Raw genomic sequence first — 19,807 nt, 5'->3', positions numbered from 1 at the left:
TAAGGTGGGCCATTAAGGTCGTAGAACAATGAGAAAAACATTCAACCAAAACCGAAAACCACCATGCGTCTCCATCTGGATTTTCCTTTCGACGACAAATGGAGGCCGGTTTGGTGGCAAACAAAAAACATGACTCTATTCCGGGTCGAACACCGCTGCCCATGCCCGCCGTAAAGTCGATTATACAAACAGTTTAATAAAATATCAAATTTTACGGTGCCCCCTTTATGCCGAAGCCAAATGGTTAAGGACGGCATCCGCCGCCTCTTGGTGGTTTCCTCCCCCCCCCCGCTCCCTCCCGGGCCCTGTCGAAGTCCGACTCGACTCGCGTGACGAACGGTTATAGCTTTGAATGAGTCTGATCCGGGTAAACAAACCGATCGAAATGTGAAACCGAATATCGCAGTAAATCCCACCCCCGGGTGAAACGGAATCGGTTTAGTGTAGAGAGCGCACGAAGAATTCGCCGTGTGGAAATAAAAGTTTAGCTGTGTGTGTGTGGTTGAATGATAACAACCGGCCAAACGACCAACTAAACCGACGGTCTTGGGTCCGCGGTGGCCTTGCCCGTTGCTCTAAATACTGTCCATAATACAGCAATTTAATCACTCAGCAATCAAATACACGAGTGCATTTGCATAAAACAACAAATCGCTCCCGGGTCTGGCCGTCGTGGTCGTCGTGCTGGAATTAATTTCCATCTGCCACTTCGCGGGACACATTTGCGAGCGGCACGAGCGGCAGCTAAATGGCAAAACACGCTGATTTACAAGTTCTTGTATCGATACAGCTCGGTATCTTTGCCGCTCTTCCGCTCTGTGTGCTCTGCTCGTGTGCTTCCATTCGCACACTAACCAAAAACCAAACTTCCGGTAAGAGCATCCTCCGCCGTTTCTCTCTCTCTCTCTCTCTTTCTCTCTCTCGTTCTCTCTGTTTGCCGAGGAAAACTTTGTGCATGTGCTGTAGGCAGATGGCAGCAAAAGGTAAACGCGTGAGCCTGTTTGAGTTGAGCCTGTTATTGGAAGCGTGTTATTTTAAACTTTGCCGGGTGCGGTTTGTCTGCACTCTGGGCCAGACTTTATGTGTGCCGTCGTATCGGTTTGTCCGGGGCGTTTCTTTCTCCCCTCCCTCTCCTGCGCTGGTACAATGTTGGTACATTCATCCATCTCCGGCTCCATTCCCGACCAACTGTGGCGGTTAGGCATTCGATCCCATTTCCAGCACTCAACTCGGAACGAAATAATTGCGGAAAACGGTGGTTCAACACTCATACGCCAATACGCCCAAAGACGGACGCCCCAGCTGGTTTGCTGGATTAGGCGTTTCGAAATTCAACCACCGTTCGTACCCTGCCCGCAGCGGGAAGAGAGCAAATGGTCTGTAATTTGTGCAATTGTCATGGCGCGTGTGTAGTGAAGTAACTTATCCCAATTAGACGGGATGTCAAGTTGATGGATGGATGCATCGATTCGAGCTGATGGAACCCGATGGTTACACTGTTAGAGAGTGTCGAATTGCCGTTTCAACCACGCTTCGAAATTAGCAAACCAAAACGGACGAGCGTGTGTGGATTACATACTGACTAGCGGTGAAAGTTTCTGTTAGAAAGCAATTTGTCAAAAATGTACCGCTTCCCTGTGTGTGTGTGCGTATTTCAGCGCAAACGCCAAAGGTCATGGGGTAGTGTGAGCATTGTTTAATCAAACTACTGCTCCCCACTGGTTTGTTGGAATAGTAAAACAATAGCCTTGCGCACCTGTACGAGGGCGCACAAAAGGTGAAAGTAGCGCTAGTTTGACTCGGTGGGGACCTCAGAAAAGTACTCAAAACGGCGATAGTTCTATGCAAATTTGCTTGTGCAAAATAAAACCATTGCCATGCGGAATCCATTTGCCAGAGAAATCATGGTGGCCGTCCCCTTGGCCTGGAGTAGTAGGTGACCGTGAGTGAGTCGCTTTAATGCCCGGGTTCAGGCTATCATTCCCACCCAGTCGGTCCGGGCTAAAAGCTGAAGCTATTCATTAAAATTGAAGCGAAAGGTAATGTGCGAATGAACGAACGGATGTTCGCGCCCCGACGACGACGACGGGAGGATCATCAGACTGGTTTTGTGACAGTCGAGTCAAAGTCGATCAAATATTTATGGCGTTTTCTTCGCTTCGTTTCGTACTTGATAGATGGAAACAGAAAAGGGAGAAAAACGGTTGCGGGGTGGAGCTGGAGGAGGGAGCAATATGAACCCAAGGAAGCAACATCTCAGTTGTTGAAATGTGTGTTTGCCGTACCCTAATGTCCCGATTTCCGCTCGCAAGCGACGCACAGTCGAATGCGAAACACCAGTGGCAAGGGGCACAAATTAAACTCAAACATTTGTCGCTTGAGAAATGAAACAAAAAAAAAAGATGGAAAAGATCTCTCTCTCTCTCTCTCTCTCTCTCTCTCTCTCTCTCTCTCTCTCTACACACAAAATGACACAACAAAATATTTTGGGTTTTGTTTTTAATGTGAAGCTCCCCTCTGGAGAAAAGGCGATGCCTTTTGCTCAAAGTTTCCGGTGAAGGAAGAAAAAAAGAAACAAGAAAGATGGAAAACAAAATAAGGACAAAAAGAACTACGCTTCCGAGGTGTGCCTATATATTGCCGGCCTATCAGTTACGGTTATCAAACATTCATCCATCTTTGCGAAGCGGCTCCAGCGCTTTTTTTTTGTGGGAAGGATATTTCTTTCCTTTCGAAAGTTACACTTACCTTCGGGAATTCGGAGTAGGGCTTGCCAACGCAGGTCTGCTTGACGGCCTGTTTGAATTCGTCGGTGGTGATTTTGCCATCCTGTAATGGGAGCGAGGGAAGAGCAGAAAAGTAGAGTTAAATTACTGTGCAAAAGACACGGTTCGCTGCGAACAGAAGCTATCGGTTTATAGCACACACATACACGTAGATAGATCGGTCGTTTGTTGGAGATGGGGTTGTTTATTGGGACGGTGCATGTGTGTGTGTGTGTCTTGCAATGAGGTCTGGTGGTGGTGATGGTTTTGGCATAGTGGCTGTAATGGGTCGTTGGACGATGTCTGCAAACAACTCCAGCGGCAGATGGGTCAGACCACCGTTTCTGACTCGACTTGTGGTGTGCCCAGCGAACGTGGCCATGTACAGGTACAGGCTAAAAGATGCATAACGGCGCTGTCAGACGCACTGTGATAAGTGGTTTTAGCGCTGAAGCTTATCCCGAGGTTTGGGGTGTGCATTCAGCAGTTGCAGCAAATCCGGAACGAAGGTTTTGCTAAAATGCTTCGCTTCAGCTGCTTAGCTTCTCAACTAACTGAGACAATTAAATTTCGTAGCATGTAAATGCGAATGCCACGAGAACCGTTTTTGGGGAGGCAGGTCCAGTGGATGCGTGCCAAGAAGTCTAGGCGCTTTACTACCCTCGATGTACGTTTGATGGGTAATTTTGTTTTATGTTGTGTACTCATTCAGCGATGCAAAATAAATAAACACTGGTCAGAATGATCACCAACGAGGTATTACAGGGGCGTCGGAAAAAAAAGGAATTTGCCATGAAATATTCTGTTTAAATATATGGTCTACAGCATTTGTTAACTGCTAGCTTCTAATTATTATTGACATAATGTACAATAATTTCGCTTCCATTTATCTATATTTCAAGTTAAGAATCGGATATGAATTTCGATCCCATTCCATGGTAATTATAAATAATTAACCTTAAAAAGGGTCCACAATTAGAGGGAGGTCTTGCAGCCTGGCGGGTTAATTGGAAGCAAACAAGAATAGAACAGATCGAGAGTGGGTTTGCCCCAGGAGGGGGGCAGGGGGTGGAAAAGAAAAGTCTGCACCAAAGAAGAGCGTAAGAAAAATCGCAATACCTGCACCGCAACACCGCGAAACGCACGAGCACCAGCGATTACGGCGCCGTACGCAGCATTCGCTAGTACGCGCGCCCTCGAGCCGCGGAGCCGCAAGGATGGCGACGGCATGTACTATTTGCCAATGGTTCGATAATTATTTCTCGTACCCGTAAAACATTCGCCAAGATCAATTACCGATCCGGCAATGGTGCGCTTAAACGGGGAGAATGTTGTTCGGCGCGGCGGCCTGCCTGTCGAGGTTATTTAAAGTATCTTGCGAGTTGTACATTGGTCGCTGAAGGTGAAAAGGTAAAGGTATGTACCGGGAGCGGGATATAGTACAGGTTAAATAAACACCGGTACAGACAGAGCACGTAGGCTTGAAGGATGGGGAGTGATGTGGGATGTGGAGGTCGAGAGGACGAGCGAACACAATCATCGAATGGAAGAACCATCGGATTCAGTGAAAGTCGAGTCGCGCTTTTTGCTGTTGCTGTGGCTCGTTGTTTCGTGAGGCTTATGGAAAGTTAAAGATGACTTTTTCCACGCCTTCGAGCGCACCGGCACCAAACAAAAAATGGTTAAACATTGCACGAACACAGCAAGCGACGAGCAACAACGCACGCAAGAAGCAGCAACACAACACAAGGGAAACAATGGCAGGCGCGCACTGTCGTCCACTCACTCCGTGGGTGAGTTCCCCCGAGGGAGGCAAAAAATATAACAAACTATAGTTTCCACTGGACGGGATGGGGTGCCTGTTTTTTCCGAACCGATCGCCACCACCACCCGGCGGCAGCATTAGCAGCCATCGGCTGGTGTGGAGCGTGTTCAACCGGAAAGCACGTTTGCATGACAACCGGATGGTTCATGTTCATGCTTGGCAAACTTTCTATTAAGATATGGTTTTTATTTGCGGTTTGGTGCGGGTTTCTCCTTCGCTCCAGCGGGGTTTTTTTCCTTCACTATGGTGTGGCGTGCGTGTAAGAAGGGGGGGGGGGGGGGACAAAACACCCCACGAAACGCACACACTTTTTCCTGAACGCAACAGGTTGCCGGAACGGGAATGATATAATGAGCTGCGAATGGCTGCAACGGCCGGGTGCACGGATGAGGTGTGAACGGTTTGCTTGCTGCGTGTTTGTTTGTTTGCCTGTCTGTTCAAACTGCTGCCGAAACTTACCTTATCGAAATCGGCAAGGGCGGAGATCTCATCCCAGAGCGACTTCATGATGAACTTGTATTCGTTCAGACGGGCCGGGTTGATTTCGCCCTTGCCTTCGATGACGGTGGCACGGAGGGCCATGCACTGGAAATCGTTGTTGTCCAGGAAGCCATTGTTGTCAATGTCTGTAAAGAGGGAAATGTAAAGAATGGGAGAATGAGCTTAGTGTTGAGAACTTCGGTACAAATTGACTCGTTTCAATCGTTGGCGTCTTATCGGTAGGATATTAAACAGTGATTCGCGAATCGTTCGATTAGGAGCGATAGCGATTGCATCATTTCGCCGTTTCTTCGTACATCGCTCTTCTTTCGGCGCTTGAACGCTGTTGAGTAATGAATTTGTACGGTATAAACATATGACCTTCTGTCACTTGAATTTGTTGCTTGGGAATTGTATTGAGGGGACGAATGAAGGAAACAAGGAATAAAGAATGAGTCTAGCGCAAGCGTTCAATCAGTACAGACGTTCCTCTCTCTACCAGTTGAGAAATTCAATAACTAAAACATTATGGTCCTTCGTAGAACCGGATAGAATTGGCTATCGAGATAACGACAATTCGTTGCACACGGGTGCATTAGTGGCAGTGTATTGTGCGTTTGCTGTTTCGATACTCGTAGAGAGATTGAGGAAGTGTGCATAACGGCAGTGTATTGTTCGCGCGAGTGTCACAGTGTGAGTTGGACACTAGGACATTCAGTGTGCGTGTAAAATAGCTGTGCGCGTTCGGACAGGCTCATACTTGAGCATACGCATGCGTTAGATCGTGCACTTCACAAGTGGCTTAATTGTGAAGTCCAGATACGCAACATTTGGTGCATCGAGCGTTCAAAGTGTAGAACGTTTTCGGTGAGAAGTGTTGTGTAGCTTCAGTGCGGGAGTGCAAGTGTCCCCACAAAGCGAGTACCTGACTTCCAATTCGTGGAACGTCGTTGGTGGTATCGTTTGTTCCAGTGTAGGTGCGCAAGTTACCTACACACGCACATCGAGCGTTTTCAATCTGTGGAAACGTGGTCGGTGCGATACATTATTGTGTGTCGTCGAACCGCTGCCGTTCGAATTCACAAGAAATTACCAGTGCAGGTTTGCAAGTTCCTGTACAAAGCATATCGAACGTTTTCGATACGTGGAAACGTGGTCGGTGCCAGTTATTGTTTCTGACGGTCAAGCCTCAGTCTTTTGGACGCTTGTTGAACAATACATTGTTCAAGTGTTAGTGAACATTGAATTCAAAGTTGTATGTTTCAAGTGTAGGTGAGCAAGTTCCCTATACACGTACATCGAACGTTTTCAATCTGTGGAAACGCGGTCGGTACGGTATCCTTTTGCTTGTGATCGATCATCAGTCGTTCGAATACGCAAGAAGTGTTTTCAGTGCAAGGAGGCAAGTTCCCTGCTTAAGGCATATCGAACGTTTTAATTCGTGGAAAACGTGGTCGGTGCTAACAAACGTATTGTGAACAATACGGTTCGCGCGCGTTATTCGAACGGAGTGAGCGTGTGCGCGAGTGAACAATTCTCTCTTCTCGGGTAAAGCAAAGTTCCGCGTGTGTTAATCCGGGTGTGTGCGTGAGTGTGCGAACAATAAAACCGCGTGGTTTGAACTAATTCTACGGGTAGAGTACGGGACAAATTGAACTATTTTACGAACATTCAGTGTTGTGAAAAGTGTTTTTTGTTACAAGTGAAAATGCCTGGTTCACCAGTTCCAACGACGTCGGCGGAGTTTGAGGAACAAGACGCATCGCATCGTGTATCACATGTGCAAGCTGCATCAGACAGCGATCATGTCCAAGCCAATCCAATACTGAGGGCAGCCGTGGCAAGAGAAGCTTCGGAGAGTGAGTTTGCAGGTTTTGAATCAGTAAATTCAAGTCCTACTTTTCCAACAGCAGCAATGCTGGCGGAGAAAAGAAAGCGAATGCGTCAGCATTTCGACCAAAGGCTGGACCGCATTGATCAAGCACTACAGCATGCAACAAGAGCGGATGCCGCTTTTCTGAAAGGATGTGCGTCACGCTTGTCGATGCTATCCACGGAATATGAAACATGGCACACCAACAATTTGGTGTCTTCTTCCAATGCACAGTTCGAACAAGAAGAAGAAGAGTACGCCTCTTTCGAGAACCGCCATTTTGAGCTTTCATTGGCAATTGAAAGAAACTTGTCATCAAGTGTAGTTTCCACACCAACACGCGATACCATGCCACACACAAAACTTCCCGAAATGCGCTTGCCAACTTTTGATGGAAAGATGGAAGATTGGTTACCGTTTCGAGATGCCTTTCTCAGTCTTATTGATCGCAATAAGAATTTAGCCGACGTAGACAAGCTACGATACTTAAAAGGCTCTCTTCAAAAGGATGCTCTTAACGTAGTAGGAGACATCGAAATCACCGACGCAAATTATTCTGTTGCCTGGGAAGTATTGAAATCGCGATTCGAAAACAAAAAGCTAGTGGTGAAACGATATCTTGATGGATTATTTGCGATACCACACATGAAAAAGGAATCATACGAATCACTGATTTCTTTAATTGACAGTTTTGAGCGTGGTGTTAAAATGACGACTAGAATGGGAGTGGCCACGGAAGGATGGAGCGTGCTCTTAGCTCACATGGTCTGCTCTAAATTAGACCTGGCCACACTTAAACAATGGGAAATACATCATAGCTCAACCAATGTTCCCACGTATGACGAGATCATGAAATTCCTTCGCAGCCAAGCAACTGTTTTGCAAGCCATGGCTCCAGACAGGAATCGAACAAGTGAAGCAACAACAGCTGGAGGCAGAATGAAAACCCGCAACGAAGTGTACAGCGTGGTTAAGCCGGCCACAAAGGTTTGTTCATTCTGCAAAAGGGCTTCACATGCTGCGTACCTGTGCGAAGTGTTTCGAAATGCATCTGTGGAAAAGCGACACGAGCTAGTGAGGAACGGACAGTTGTGTTTTAACTGTTTGTCGGCGGGTCATCAGCGAAAGGATTGTTCGTCCGGATCTTGCCGTGTATGTCAGCGAAATCATCATACGATGCTTCACAAACCGAATTCTCCAATTGATCAGTCGTCATTAGCATCAGCGTCATCACTGCCGTCTACATCAAATGCAGAAGCAGCTACACCGGCTTCTATTGTTCAACATTGTGCGCGCAACAATTTCGAAAAAATAATCCTGTTACCAACAGCAATGGTACAAGTAGTGAATGTTGACGGAACACGTATCTGGGCTCGAGCTTTACTGGATGGAGGTTCACAGATCAACATTGTTACGGAACGATTGGTACAGCTGTTGAGAGTCCAGAAGAGGAACGAGCATCATCTGCTTGGTGGAATAGGGAAGGCACAGCATTCGTCTCATCATTCTGTGAGCCTTGCTATCCACTCTCACTGCTCTACCTTCAAGGCAAGCTGGAAGTTCCATGTGCTGCGAGAAGTGACGTGGGACCAGCCAGCACATGCAGTCAATCCGGAAGGATTGAACCTACCGAAGGGAGTGACGTTGGCGGATCCTCATTTCTATGAGCCAGGGCCAATTGATCTACTTATTGGGCGAGAAGGTTACAACGATCTACTTTTGGGTAACATTCTTCGGTTGAATAGCCCAAAACTACTACTGCAAAACACGGAGCTGGGTTGGATTGTCTCAGGTCAGGTAAGCCAAGGTCTAACACACTCTTCCTTAGTGCTCAACGTCATGACGCTGAATGACCAACTAAGCCGGTTTTGGGAACTGGAAGGCTGCTACTCCCCTGCGATGTTATCCGTCGAGGAAGCTGAGTGTGAGGCAGCATTTGTACAAACAACTTCACGAGACCACGAAGGCCGTTTCGTGGTAGCCTTACCAACGCGTACTGAAAGGCTTAATCAACTAGGTGACTCTTATGAAGCTGCATCACGGCGGCTACAATCGCTCTGTAGGCGATTAAATATCGACTCGAAATTGAAGCAGGAATATTCTAAATTCCTACAGGAGTATCTCGATCTAGGACACATGGAAGAAATTCCATCTGACCGCCATGACATTGGAAAGACATATTACATGCCGCATCATTGTGTAGTACGACCCGACAGCCTCACGACTAAGCTAAGAGTCGTATTTGATGCATCCAGTTCTACTGATACAGGGGTATCCCTCAACGATGCACTGATGGTGGGACCTTCAGTGCAAGATGATCTTTTGTCGTTGTTACTCCGATTTAGAGTACCCAGATTTGCGATTTTGGCTGACATTGAAAAAATGTATCGCCAAATTTGGGTGAAGGAGTCCGATCGTCCACTTCAACGCATCCTGTGGAAAGAATCTGCTGATGATAGAATTCGCATCTATCAGCTGAAAACCGTTACGTACGGCACAGCCTGCGCACCTTACTTGGCCACCCGTTGTCTGCAAGCGTTGGCTAAGGAAGGAGAAACAAGATATCCCAGGGCATCCAAGGTCCTCGAGCAAGATTTTTACATGGATGACATGATCACCGGTGTGGAATCTGTTGAAGATGGCCGGATTATTTGCAGCGAAATAAATCAGCTTCTACAATCGGCAGGATTTCACCTGCGCAAATGGGCTTCAAACTCGTCTGAGTTACTGGAGCAAATACCAGCTGAACTACAAATCGAGGGAGATGTTTTGAACATCGATCGCAGCACATCCATCAAGGCTTTGGGTTTAAGATGGATGCCATCATCGGACCAGCTAGGGTTTAGTGTGCCTGGTTGGAAGGAATCAGAAATCATCACCATACGCATTGCGTTATCAGACTCAGCTAAGTTGTTCGATCCTCTTGGACTGTTAGGACCAGTCATTGTAGTAGCAAAGTGTTTCATGCAGGAGCTCTGGAAGAACGAAAATACCTGGGATGAACCTTTGGAGTCTGAACGGCAACAATTCTGGTTGCGCTTCAGAGAACAACTCGCTGATCTGACTAGCTTGACAATTCCACGACGAGCAATTGGTGGAACAGTGCGAATTGAAGCTCACGGATTTAGTGATGCTTCCCTACGGGATTATGGCGCCTGTATCTACATACGAGCAGAATCGTCCGATGGCCAAGTCTCAGTACGGTTGTTATGTGCTAAGTCAAAGGTGGCACCGATACCTAATACCAAACGGAAGAAAAACGTGTCCCTTCCACGGCTCGAGTTGTCGGGAGCGTTGTTACTATCACACTTATGGCAGAAGGTGAAGCAAGGGGTGAAATTGGAGCTTAAAATCAACTTCTGGGTTGATTCAACGATAGTTCTTCATTGGCTTTCAAGCAGTCCTTCCCGTTGGAAACAGTTCGTTGCGAACCGAGTTGCGGAAATCCAGCACCAACCCTACAAGATGCCTTGGAGTTATGTGGCCAGCGAGCACAATCCAGCTGACATTATTTCCAGGGGAATGATGCCTTTGCAGCTCATGGATTCCCAACTTTGGTGGCAAGGGCCCTCATGGTTGCATCTTCCAAGTCAAGCTTGGCCTACGAACAAACCCAATACTGAAATTTCCTCGGAAGATTTGGAAGAGCGATCGATTGTAGCCACATCTCAACAGGTACCGCCAAATTTTCTATTCGATCTTTCTTCATCTTACGAAAAATTGGTGCGACTTACGGCATATCTGCTGCGATTCATGTACAATTGTCAACCGACACACCGCGGAAATCTACGAAAGGGGTTTCTAAAAATAGATGAATTAGTGTCAGCGTCTCTAACGCTCGTTCGTCTGGCCCAACAAGAAACCTTTGCTGAGGAGCTTCGGGATGTTCGTCAAACTGGAGCGGTCAAGCCGAACTCAAAACTGAAAACGCTAACACCTATTCTGAAAGAGGGTATCCTACGTGTGGGTGGTCGTTTGCGAAACGCGCCTGTTTCGTATGAACGCAAACATCCGATAATTTTAGCGTTTTCTCACCCATTGACCCTACTGATTGCGCGTTCTTATCATCGACAATATCTGCATGCGGGACAACAAGAGCTCATATCTAGCCTGCGTGAGAGATTCTGGCCCCTTCGCGTACGCAACCTGGCACGAAAGGTCGTATATGAGTGTGTAAGTTGTTTCCGATCCAAACCAACAACGGCAGAGCAAATCATGGGAGATTTGCCCAGCGAACGCGTAAACCCAGTTCTCCCATTCTACAACACTGGTGTGGATCTGTGTGGTCCATTATTCTATAGACAAACCAACAAGAAGGCTGCTCCAATCAAATGCTATGTTGCTGTTTTCGTCTGTCTTGTGATCAAAGCAGTACATGTGGAGCTTATTGCCGATTTGTCTACTCCAGCCTTCATTTCTACATTGAAGCGTTTCATAGCTCGTCGCGGTAAACCATCCGTAATCCAGTGCGACAACGCCAAAAATTTCCGGGGAGCTGAACGAGCGCTCAAGGAGATGTATGAGCTGTTCCAGAAACAACAACATCAGGATGCTGTTACAACTTACTGCGGAACGGAAGGGATCACCTTCAACTTCATCCCTCCGCGGTCACCCCATTTCGGTGGGATCTGGGAGGCCGCAGTGAAGTCGCTTAAACGGCATCTCAAGGCGACGATAGGATCCAGTATCTTGCGGCGAGACGACCTGGAAACTATCTTAGTTCAAGTGGAGGCTTGTTTGAACTCGCGACCGTTAACTGCACTTTCCAACGATCCAGAGGACCTGGAAATTCTGACACCGGGTCATTTTTTGATTCAACGGGCGCTTACATCGGTCCCTGAGCCATCTTATGCTGAGACTCCAGGCAACCGCCTGGACCGCTATCAACAATTGCAGGAGTATGTTCGGCGGATTTGGAAGCGATGGAATCGAGACTACTTGTCTGGTTTGCATCCGCGTACCCGGTGGACTTCAAGGCGAGACAACGTTCGGGAGGGCACTATGGTCCTGCTGAAGGAGGACAACCTTCCCCCTCTCAAATGGCGCTTCGGCCGAGTGCTGAAGATTTATCCTGGTGATGACGGCTTGGTTCGAGTGGTTGATGTGAAAACGAAGGATGGAATTTACAGAAGAGCCATCACCAAGATCTGCATACTGCCTGGACAGAAGGAAGAAAGAGAGGTTTCGTAATAAGGGTTGAAAGCTACCTTTCAACGGGGGGCGGCTATGTTGAGTAATGAATTTATACGGTATAAACATATGACCTTCTGTCACTTGAATTTGTTGCTTGGGAATTGTATTGAGGGGACGAATGAAGGAAACAAGGAATAAAGAATGAGTCTAGCGCAAGCGTTCAATCAGTACAGACGTTCCTCTCTCTACCAGTTGAGAAATTCAATAACTAAAACAAACGCAATAAAATCTCGCTGAAATTCGATTCTTCGTTTTGCTTTAAATTCTTCCCCGAACTCTCTTAACGAGCTCGTAATAAAATGACGGATAGCTTGCCGGAGGAAAGCGTGCTGCCAGTTTTGTGTTTCGGAATGTTCGTTGTTCGATATTATGCCATCCGCCGAAGAGACGACACATCGCCGCCAAACTTCGCGATAGCTTCTTAACAGCCTTTCTCCGTAATGAGGCACCCGAAGAGATAGGGCAGCCATTTTGTCACAGTTTTATGCGTAAACAAGAGCTTATTTAACGAGTTTTTGATGCCCCGGCCATTTCGGAAGCGGGGAAAAATATTCGCAAGCGATCAAATACTCGAAGACTGATCAAATTCAGTCCGCTCCAAGGCTACACAGACGACGGCGCCCTCTGAACTGATGATGATGTCGTCATGCAGAAAAGATGGTGGAATCGTTATTAACACGCTTCGGTTCAGCACTTGTGCTTCCATCGCAGCAAGCGATAATTTGATTCAATTTATTCAAACTGTCAAAAATGTGTCTGTGCCCGTGCGTGTGTATGGGTGAAAAAGGGCTTCTATCGAACACTTTGAAGTCCATTCGCAAGTCGGCGGCATCATTTGCGTTCGGTCGCTAGAGTTCCCTGGAAAGTATTGTTCGAGGTTCGTTCCTGTGCCGGTTTTTTTTTGTAGTTTCCTGGCGATATTCAAAACAGTGGTAGAACAAATATCTTTGAACCAATTATCGGAACCATCGCTGTCCGGTTTTTGTGTGGCACGCTGAGGTTTTCATTAGATTACGAATTACAATCCACTGAAGACTCTGTTCAAGTGGGAACTCTTTCGACAAGCTGTCGTCGAACTTTGTCTATTTGTCTCTCTCTGTCTCTCTCTCTCTCTCTCTCTCTCTCTATCTCTCTATCTCTCTCTTTGGCCTGATGCTGACCCGTTATGGATAAAACTTTTTTAATTGAATTTTGTACAAATTTTGTGCACTGCCACACACTCTCTGTGCCAGTGGGAAGCCAGCCAAAGTGAGCACGAGCTTTCTGGAAATGGCCTCCGGAACTATCTGAATAATTTTTTGTGTCTTTTTTCGGTTAGTTCAATTTCAGCAGTCAAACCGGTAAATGGTTTTTCCTTTTCCGCTAAATTACTTGCTCGGAAGACAGAGGTTGAGGGGAAGAACTCGACCAAAAAAGAGGTTCGACAACTTATCACATCATGATGGTTCGGGTACGGAACAGTTGCCACAGTGTTTGGTCCGAAAGTGTTTTAAACCATTTTGTACTTGCCAGAATTTAATTACCAACTGCACAAAAAAAAAAAACAACGACCGTTCTGGAGCAGATGAAACCGCTGAAAACTGTATGCATAAACCTTATCCGGGCTGTGTGTGCCGCATGTCTTGGAGTTTGGGGAGATAAGAAGGTTCATTTGTGCTATCTTTTCTGCATTCCTTGATGCGAAAAAGGATTGCTCCGCTGGGTGGCCTTATGCTGCGCACGTATTTAATTAGTTCGATTAAGCCAACTCCGCTGTTCGCACGTAGACATTCACACCGCGTCGTAGCGAAGGAAATTGCTGTCGGACGTAATTGTACGTAAACCGCGATTAAGCTACGCATTAGTCACGGCTTTTTCTTATCTTTCCGGAGCGTCGTGATTGCGAGGCAGAGCGGAAGAGAAACAGGGAATTAAATCAAGCCGCACGCCCTCTTTCTCACTCTCCGTTTCTGAAGCTTGTGCCGTTGCATTGACGCGTGTCCATAGCCTCCCGTCTACATTTCTTGGTCGGTTTCAGATATCAAAGAAAAGATACTCCATCGACAAAGAGGAGGAATGGGACGGTTTTCCAATTGGTGTTGTTTTCGCGTAAGAAGTGGTACTGTAGTCGTAAATAATCTACCGACGCTCCGTGTACCGTGGACGATCAAAGAGTTCTCGGGTGTGGAGATGCGGAAATGGACCGAATCGACTGGTCAATGGCTGGCCGGGAAGGTTGAAACGGTTGTGCTTCACTGCTTCCGAGCGAGTAAGATAATTGGGTATCGCTATGGTTCCATTCCCCATGGTCAAGAGGCGGTAAATTGAAGATTATTGTACTGTATCTCTCACCACACTCTTTTGTTTCATTGTAGCATTGTGCTGTGCGGTTTGCGACCGGAATGACGAAACCGTGTCCTCTATTCGTGGGAAGACGTGAACATGCACGGTTCAAGCAAAATTCCTTGTATTCTGAGGATCTGCGTGCCTCCGGCATTCTCTAGTGACCAGCCGCACAGTAACAGAGCATCCCACGAAGAAGGAAGTTTGTCTGTGACTGGTCCGAAATAAGCTCATTTCTTCTGCTGCAAAAGTATGCTACCGTGATTAACTTCAAGCAGTTGAAAATTTTCACTTCTTAGAATGGGACCAGAGAGAGAGAGAGAGAGAGAGAGAGAGAGAAAGAAAGAGAGAGAGAGAGAGAGAGAGAGAGAGAGAGAGAGAAAGAGAGCACGCCGTGCAGCGGTGTCTACCTTTCCATCCCAGGCAGCTTTCAAGCCCCGGCTTCACCGCGATGAACGATTTATCCTAAAACAACCAGCGCCCAATCGTGGCCTCCCCAAAAAGGCCCAGAGTCTCGCGATGTCATAGAAGCGAAAAATTCTTCGTACCACCCGTCCGCCGTTCGCTCATGTACCTTCGCGGTAGTTCGGTACAGCCCGTACAAAACCCGAAACCTTGCCATCGGGGGTTAAACACAGAGAGGGCTCCCCAAAGAAACAGAAATAGCAAAAAGCCTCCGAAATGCTCGTAGCGGTGGAACGAATCCTGCGGGCTTTTCGCGTGCAAACAGTTTTTCCCTCATCCCTGGGTGCTCTCGCGGTACACAGGAGTGAGAGAGAGAGAAAGTTAGGGGGGGGGGGGGGGTAAAGTGGCTCTCGGAATCGGTTAAAAGTCAAAGGTCGAAAAGCGACGACGACAAGCAACGGGTGCGTCTTGCCAAGGCGCAAGGGATTCGAGGCATCCAAGTGGCAAACTAGCGGGTTTGCTGCCCTCAGTCAATAGCCCGCCCACCGCTCGGGCCCTTCTTATTCGACCGGATGTATGGCAAATGGTGCTGCTGGTGGTGCCGTTTACCTTGTCAGTTTTGAGCGGCTGCTTGCTGACCGCCCCGTGTAGCGTGGTTAATATCCGGCAGGCTTAACATTGTCCCGTCTCCGGGCAACAAAACGTCATGCCAATCATGCACGAAAGTATGCTTCGGGGCCAGACCGGGGGAAAATGAAGCGCTCTTTGATTCAACAGGGATCGATTTGAGTGATGGCTCTTTTGCAGCTCAAAGAAAACATTTTGTTCTTTTCCAGCGCGAAGGCTTTAGCTGATCCACTGTGTGCTTTGTGTGGTGGTTCGGAAAATGAAACGGCTAATCCTTATGCCATTAGAAAGATTAGGAAACAATTGCAGATATGCTTTCATTACTGCTTGCTTATGATGTCGGAGCACTTGTCCTAGTTCGCACGTGCCGGTTCTGCTGGTGCTACTGTTGCTGGTACGTGCCTAAATGCCGAAGGTCGCACCGCACCGAAACGATGCTCGTCGGGGACCTTTTTCTTCTCGGGCGGCATGTTGCAGACCGAGTTGAATACACACACACACACGCGCGCGCAGAAAGTGAAGGAAAAAGTACTTTCGGACACTCAACAGGTGTTTAGGAAACTCAGCGCAGGATGTAACGAGAGTTTGTGCAACATTTGTGCTTCTCGAGCGCTGCTGCTTACCCTTCAAAACGATCTCACCTTCGGCAAATGGGACGGCGAGCGGTGGGAAAGCCACCCAAAAAACAAATGGGATTGTAATTGGTGTGGTTGTTGCGGTAAGATTTCGCTTTCGGTGACTAGCAGAGGAAATATGCTAATTAAATTAAAAACACATTGAACATAGGTTGCGGCGTGAACGAACCCGTTACTGCTTGCATCTCATGGAGCCGCCTGGTGGCTGATGGTTTGGTTGCGTGCGTCGGCGAGGTTAGTATAAATTAGCATTAAACAATCTGTCCGGTACGTTTTGAAATGCAAGGCAATTGACCCTTTTTTTATTGGGACAAAACTAATCAACATCTTCTTTTTTCAGCGAAAAATAGCTAATCGAACATGTTCGTGCACAAGCGATCACGATTGCAAGAATAAGGGAGCCAATAACCTGAGCAAAAAACCTGCAGCTAACCTTGCACAGTCATGAATAACACATCGCGTAGCATATCAGCTGTGCATCATCGTCTTGCAGACTGTGGCAATGAGGTAAGGTTTGAATCGAACGAAGCAAGTGTTTCGTCCCAAAATTAGCCCAAATTGTTTGGAATTGAGCGTTGGGTGTACAAATAGCAACATCATTTAGCAAAATATCACAAACAAAGCGTCTCGCACGACTTCAAAGTGTGCCCGTTCGATTCTGCAAATATGTCACGATGAATAATCGGTTTAGTACCTCAGCGAAATGGCATGTAATAAACCGTTTTATTTAGCCGTGCGAGGGGGCATGTTTGTGTGTGGTCTAACCGAAAGTACGGTTGAAAAAAAAGAAGGTACGCCCAAAAGTATGCGGGGCCCGGTCGACGATGTAGGTTGCGGCCCGCTCGCAATCCAACGCATTCGATGGCAATTGTGAGTGGCCTTGCCATAAAGACTAGAATTAAGATGCTGCTAAAAATAGTCCGCCTAGCGGAGTACGACATACCCCCAAGAGAGGGGGAGGGATGGGGGAGTTCATTGCGTTGTAATTCCTGTTGGATTGGCACAAACAAAGCAAAAAAGAGGGTGAGAGTGGAGGCGGGGGAATGAAACCGAATCGGATGATTTAACGTTAGAAGGCGAAAGAGACTCATCTACCCCTGTGTGCGTGTGTGTGTGTGTGTGTGTGTGTGTGTGTGCCGGTCGGGTATTAATTGTGGGTCCCGTGCACAACAATTGCAGACAACACACCGGGAAGTGCCAGCAAAGATAGAGAGGAAGAAAGCTTTTCCTAGGATTTGCAGGTCTAACACGTTCGAGGCGAGCCGCCGGGGGCCTCAATAGTAAGCACGCCCAGGTATGTCGCTGTGGCTGCGATTATAAAAATAATTGGTTGCCCGGCAAAATTAAAATTAGCAACATTTTGTTCACTTTTCACCCGGCAACGTTTTAGTCTCTCTCCCTCCCCATTGTTCCTTTCCCTCCCCCACTCCCCCCAACATGGTGCGCGGACCCTGACTGAGGATAGCTGGGAAATGTTCACTTTTTCGTGCACATTTTTTTCTTTTGTTTCCTCATTGTATTAAATTAATCTTATTCTAATCTTCTTATTATCTCGTCCGCGCTCTGCCCGTTTTTGGCGAACGGCTTACTTTGCGTTCTTGAGTAGAATGTTACACCCAAGCAGCAGCAGCAGCAGCAGCAGCAGAGCGAGGGTTGGTGTTTCGAAATGTACACAATTTAATATTTTAATTTTAGAACAAATTCTGGTCCCCGTTCGGAGTGCGCGGGAACGAACATTTTACGGAATGTGCACACAATAGCAAAAGAGGTCTTTTTAAGTACCATCTTGTGCGAAAAAAAAACGGAGTAAGTCGCAAAGAGCTCTTTTATCTTTCTTTTTTTTCTGTGTCGCCGTAAAATGGCCCGCGATCCGCGCTATTATGCTCTCTAATTATAACGCATATCGCCGGACACCGGACGGATTTTTTAATGTTGAAAGAATAATTAATAATCTGCAAGAATAATCCTCCCCCAACAGAGAAGATGATGATCGTATCGGTTTGCTCGGGATTGGGGCTGAGGCTTTGCCGAGCGCATGCCGAGCAAATGGAGCTTTCCCAGAAGGGTGAATAGCAAAAAATATTGCCATAAATTTTGAGCCATTTACAATTTGTACAATAAAAAAGCTTTACAAATGATATTTTTGGGGTCTATACACTTACCATACATGTGACGGACGATGAATTCGACGCGCTGATCCCACGAGTAGCTCATTTTGATTTTGGTTTTGTGTTTGGAATTTAGATCCTAATCTGAAACTAACTACAGATAGACGACACACCGACGACGGGAAAGAGTTGAAGAGAAGATAAAAAGAATCGAATTTGTTAGACCTTACAGTGCTTGATCGTAGGAGAAACATATTAGCAAAAAGCCTATTATTAGACAAGCAGAGATAAAACATATCAATCACGTACGTTAGAGACATAGAGGAAATTGATTAGATGCACAGAGTTAAGATATAAACATACACAGGTACAGTCGGAAGGAGGAATCATAATCCTAAATCTACCATTTTCACATTCATAATCATGCACACGTAGCAAGAAGAGTGTTGTTGTTACACATGCTCACGCTGTAAAGTGAAGTACATGAACACTAATTGTTCCCATTTTCTCTCTGGTCGTTCATGCGTGCTAAAACCCCTGTCGTGTGTGGCAAGCTTTCAGCGGTGGAACCGTTTTGGGAATCGCTCTTCAAGATACTTGGCTGATCATTAATTATACTTTTTCACCGACAAAAGGAACCTTTCATGCCCTTTACAAAATGTTGTGCCTTCGCCATCTTACTAACGGTTGGCACGCGGTTAGAAATTTTGGAAGCATTATGGGTTTATTAGGATCATTAGCACTTAGGTGAATAATTGATATCCCTTCCTCTATATCCACTGGCCCCCATTGTTACTTGGATATGTGGTTTTGCGAAGAGATTACTCCTCAACGAAGGCACCAGATGAGCAATAGCGGAATGAGGGTACGATGAAAGGAAGGAAGCGCGTGTGCTTGTACAGGCGAAAGGATGGCAGAAAGCACGGAATTTTCCACTATGTTGGATTGCTTTTCCCTGCTGCGTGTGTGTGTGATTTTGTTCTTTCCGAATCCCCTTTCCGCACACAGTGTTGAACCAGAGTTCTGTGAATTACGGAGCACACGGGTCGACCACCTACACACACACACACACACGTACAAGCACACAGACACACAGAGACACAAACACCCAACACACACATAGAGTGCACACAGAACAGATACGGCGCAACGAGATCCGCCTGAGGTCCCAACAGGATCGGTTTGCCGTGCCTTGGTACAAACTCTCACAAGGCTAGCGGCAGTTTGAATTGTTTTTTTTTTTCGATCGCTTGCTCAGTTCCGTTTCTGATGTTTTTTTGGCGATCTTTGGATTTTGAACACTTAGATTAAACAACACAGAATGCGCACTATTGCTTCGCAAAAGAAAGGTACACTGAAAACCACACAAGCTTAGCAAACAAACCACACCAAATAGCAAACTGCTACGCTATGATAGGCTAAACGCGTAGGCTAGAATAAATAAGGGAAAGTGAGTGTGGACTATTACTTGTCTAAACCAACTTCCGTCGAAGACTAAAACAATCTTAACCGGTACCGTGAGGTGGTCCCCTTTATTAAAAACTCCCGGCCCCATGTTGCACGCTGATAAAAGC

General features: G+C 46.8%; 3 protein-coding genes and 1 long non-coding RNA gene across 5 annotated transcripts in view; 3 read left to right on the top strand and 1 right to left on the bottom strand.

Moving 5' to 3' along the window:
- The window catches only part of LOC121595187 (sarcoplasmic calcium-binding protein 1), a 26,619-nt gene extending 6,812 nt beyond the window's left edge, over positions 1–19,807 (bottom strand). The window contains exons 1-4 of the mRNA XM_041918929.1: positions 19,702–19,807; positions 18,288–18,387; positions 5,050–5,216; positions 2,749–2,829 (exon numbers count right to left, since the gene is read on the bottom strand). Of these exons, the coding sequence (XP_041774863.1) occupies positions 2,749–2,829; positions 5,050–5,216; positions 18,288–18,339 (300 nt within the window). The 5' untranslated portion in view covers positions 18,340–18,387; positions 19,702–19,807. The remainder of the gene's footprint in view (positions 1–2,748; positions 2,830–5,049; positions 5,217–18,287; positions 18,388–19,701) is intronic.
- Positions 8,870–12,343, top strand: LOC121595185. The gene is made up of 2 exons (XM_041918925.1): positions 8,870–8,960; positions 9,059–12,343. The coding sequence occupies exon 2, from the start codon at positions 9,080–9,082 to the stop codon at positions 12,131–12,133; it is 3,054 nt and encodes a 1,017-aa protein (XP_041774859.1). The 5' UTR covers positions 8,870–8,960; positions 9,059–9,079; the 3' UTR covers positions 12,134–12,343.
- LOC121595189 lies at positions 12,754–17,474 on the top strand. 2 transcript variants are annotated; one of them, XR_006005135.1, is made up of 4 exons: positions 12,754–13,013; positions 15,700–16,208; positions 16,277–16,359; positions 16,466–17,474. It is a non-coding gene; the product is annotated as an uncharacterized LOC121595189 (long non-coding RNA). The 2 variants fall into 2 exon arrangements; XR_006005136.1 differs by having other exon boundaries at positions 12,754–13,068.
- On the top strand, positions 13,376–15,144 carry LOC121595188. Its single transcript, XM_041918930.1, has 2 exons — positions 13,376–13,949; positions 14,154–15,144. The coding sequence occupies exons 1-2, from the start codon at positions 13,814–13,816 to the stop codon at positions 14,441–14,443; spliced, it is 426 nt and encodes a 141-aa protein (XP_041774864.1). The 5' UTR covers positions 13,376–13,813; the 3' UTR covers positions 14,444–15,144.

The sequence above is a fragment of the Anopheles merus genome, chromosome 3R (genome assembly GCF_017562075.2).
Source record: "Anopheles merus strain MAF chromosome 3R, AmerM5.1, whole genome shotgun sequence".
Lineage (NCBI taxonomy): Eukaryota > Metazoa > Arthropoda > Insecta > Diptera > Culicidae > Anopheles > Anopheles merus.
Note: the sequence above shows the minus strand (reverse complement) of the source record. Positions and strands in the feature narration are given on the sequence as shown.

Bases quoted from the DNA above. Each gene is read 5' to 3' on its own strand.
- LOC121595185 (XM_041918925.1), top strand. From the start codon at position 9,080: ATGGAAGAAATTCCATCTGACCGCCATGACATTGGAAAGACATATTAC.
- LOC121595188 (XM_041918930.1), top strand. From the start codon at position 13,814: ATGCGAAAAAGGATTGCTCCGCTGGGTGGCCTTATGCTGCGCACGTAT. The intron at 13,950-14,153 runs GTACGTAAACCG...GGTCGGTTTCAG, and splicing joins AATTGCTGTCGGACGTAATT to ATATCAAAGAAAAGATACTC.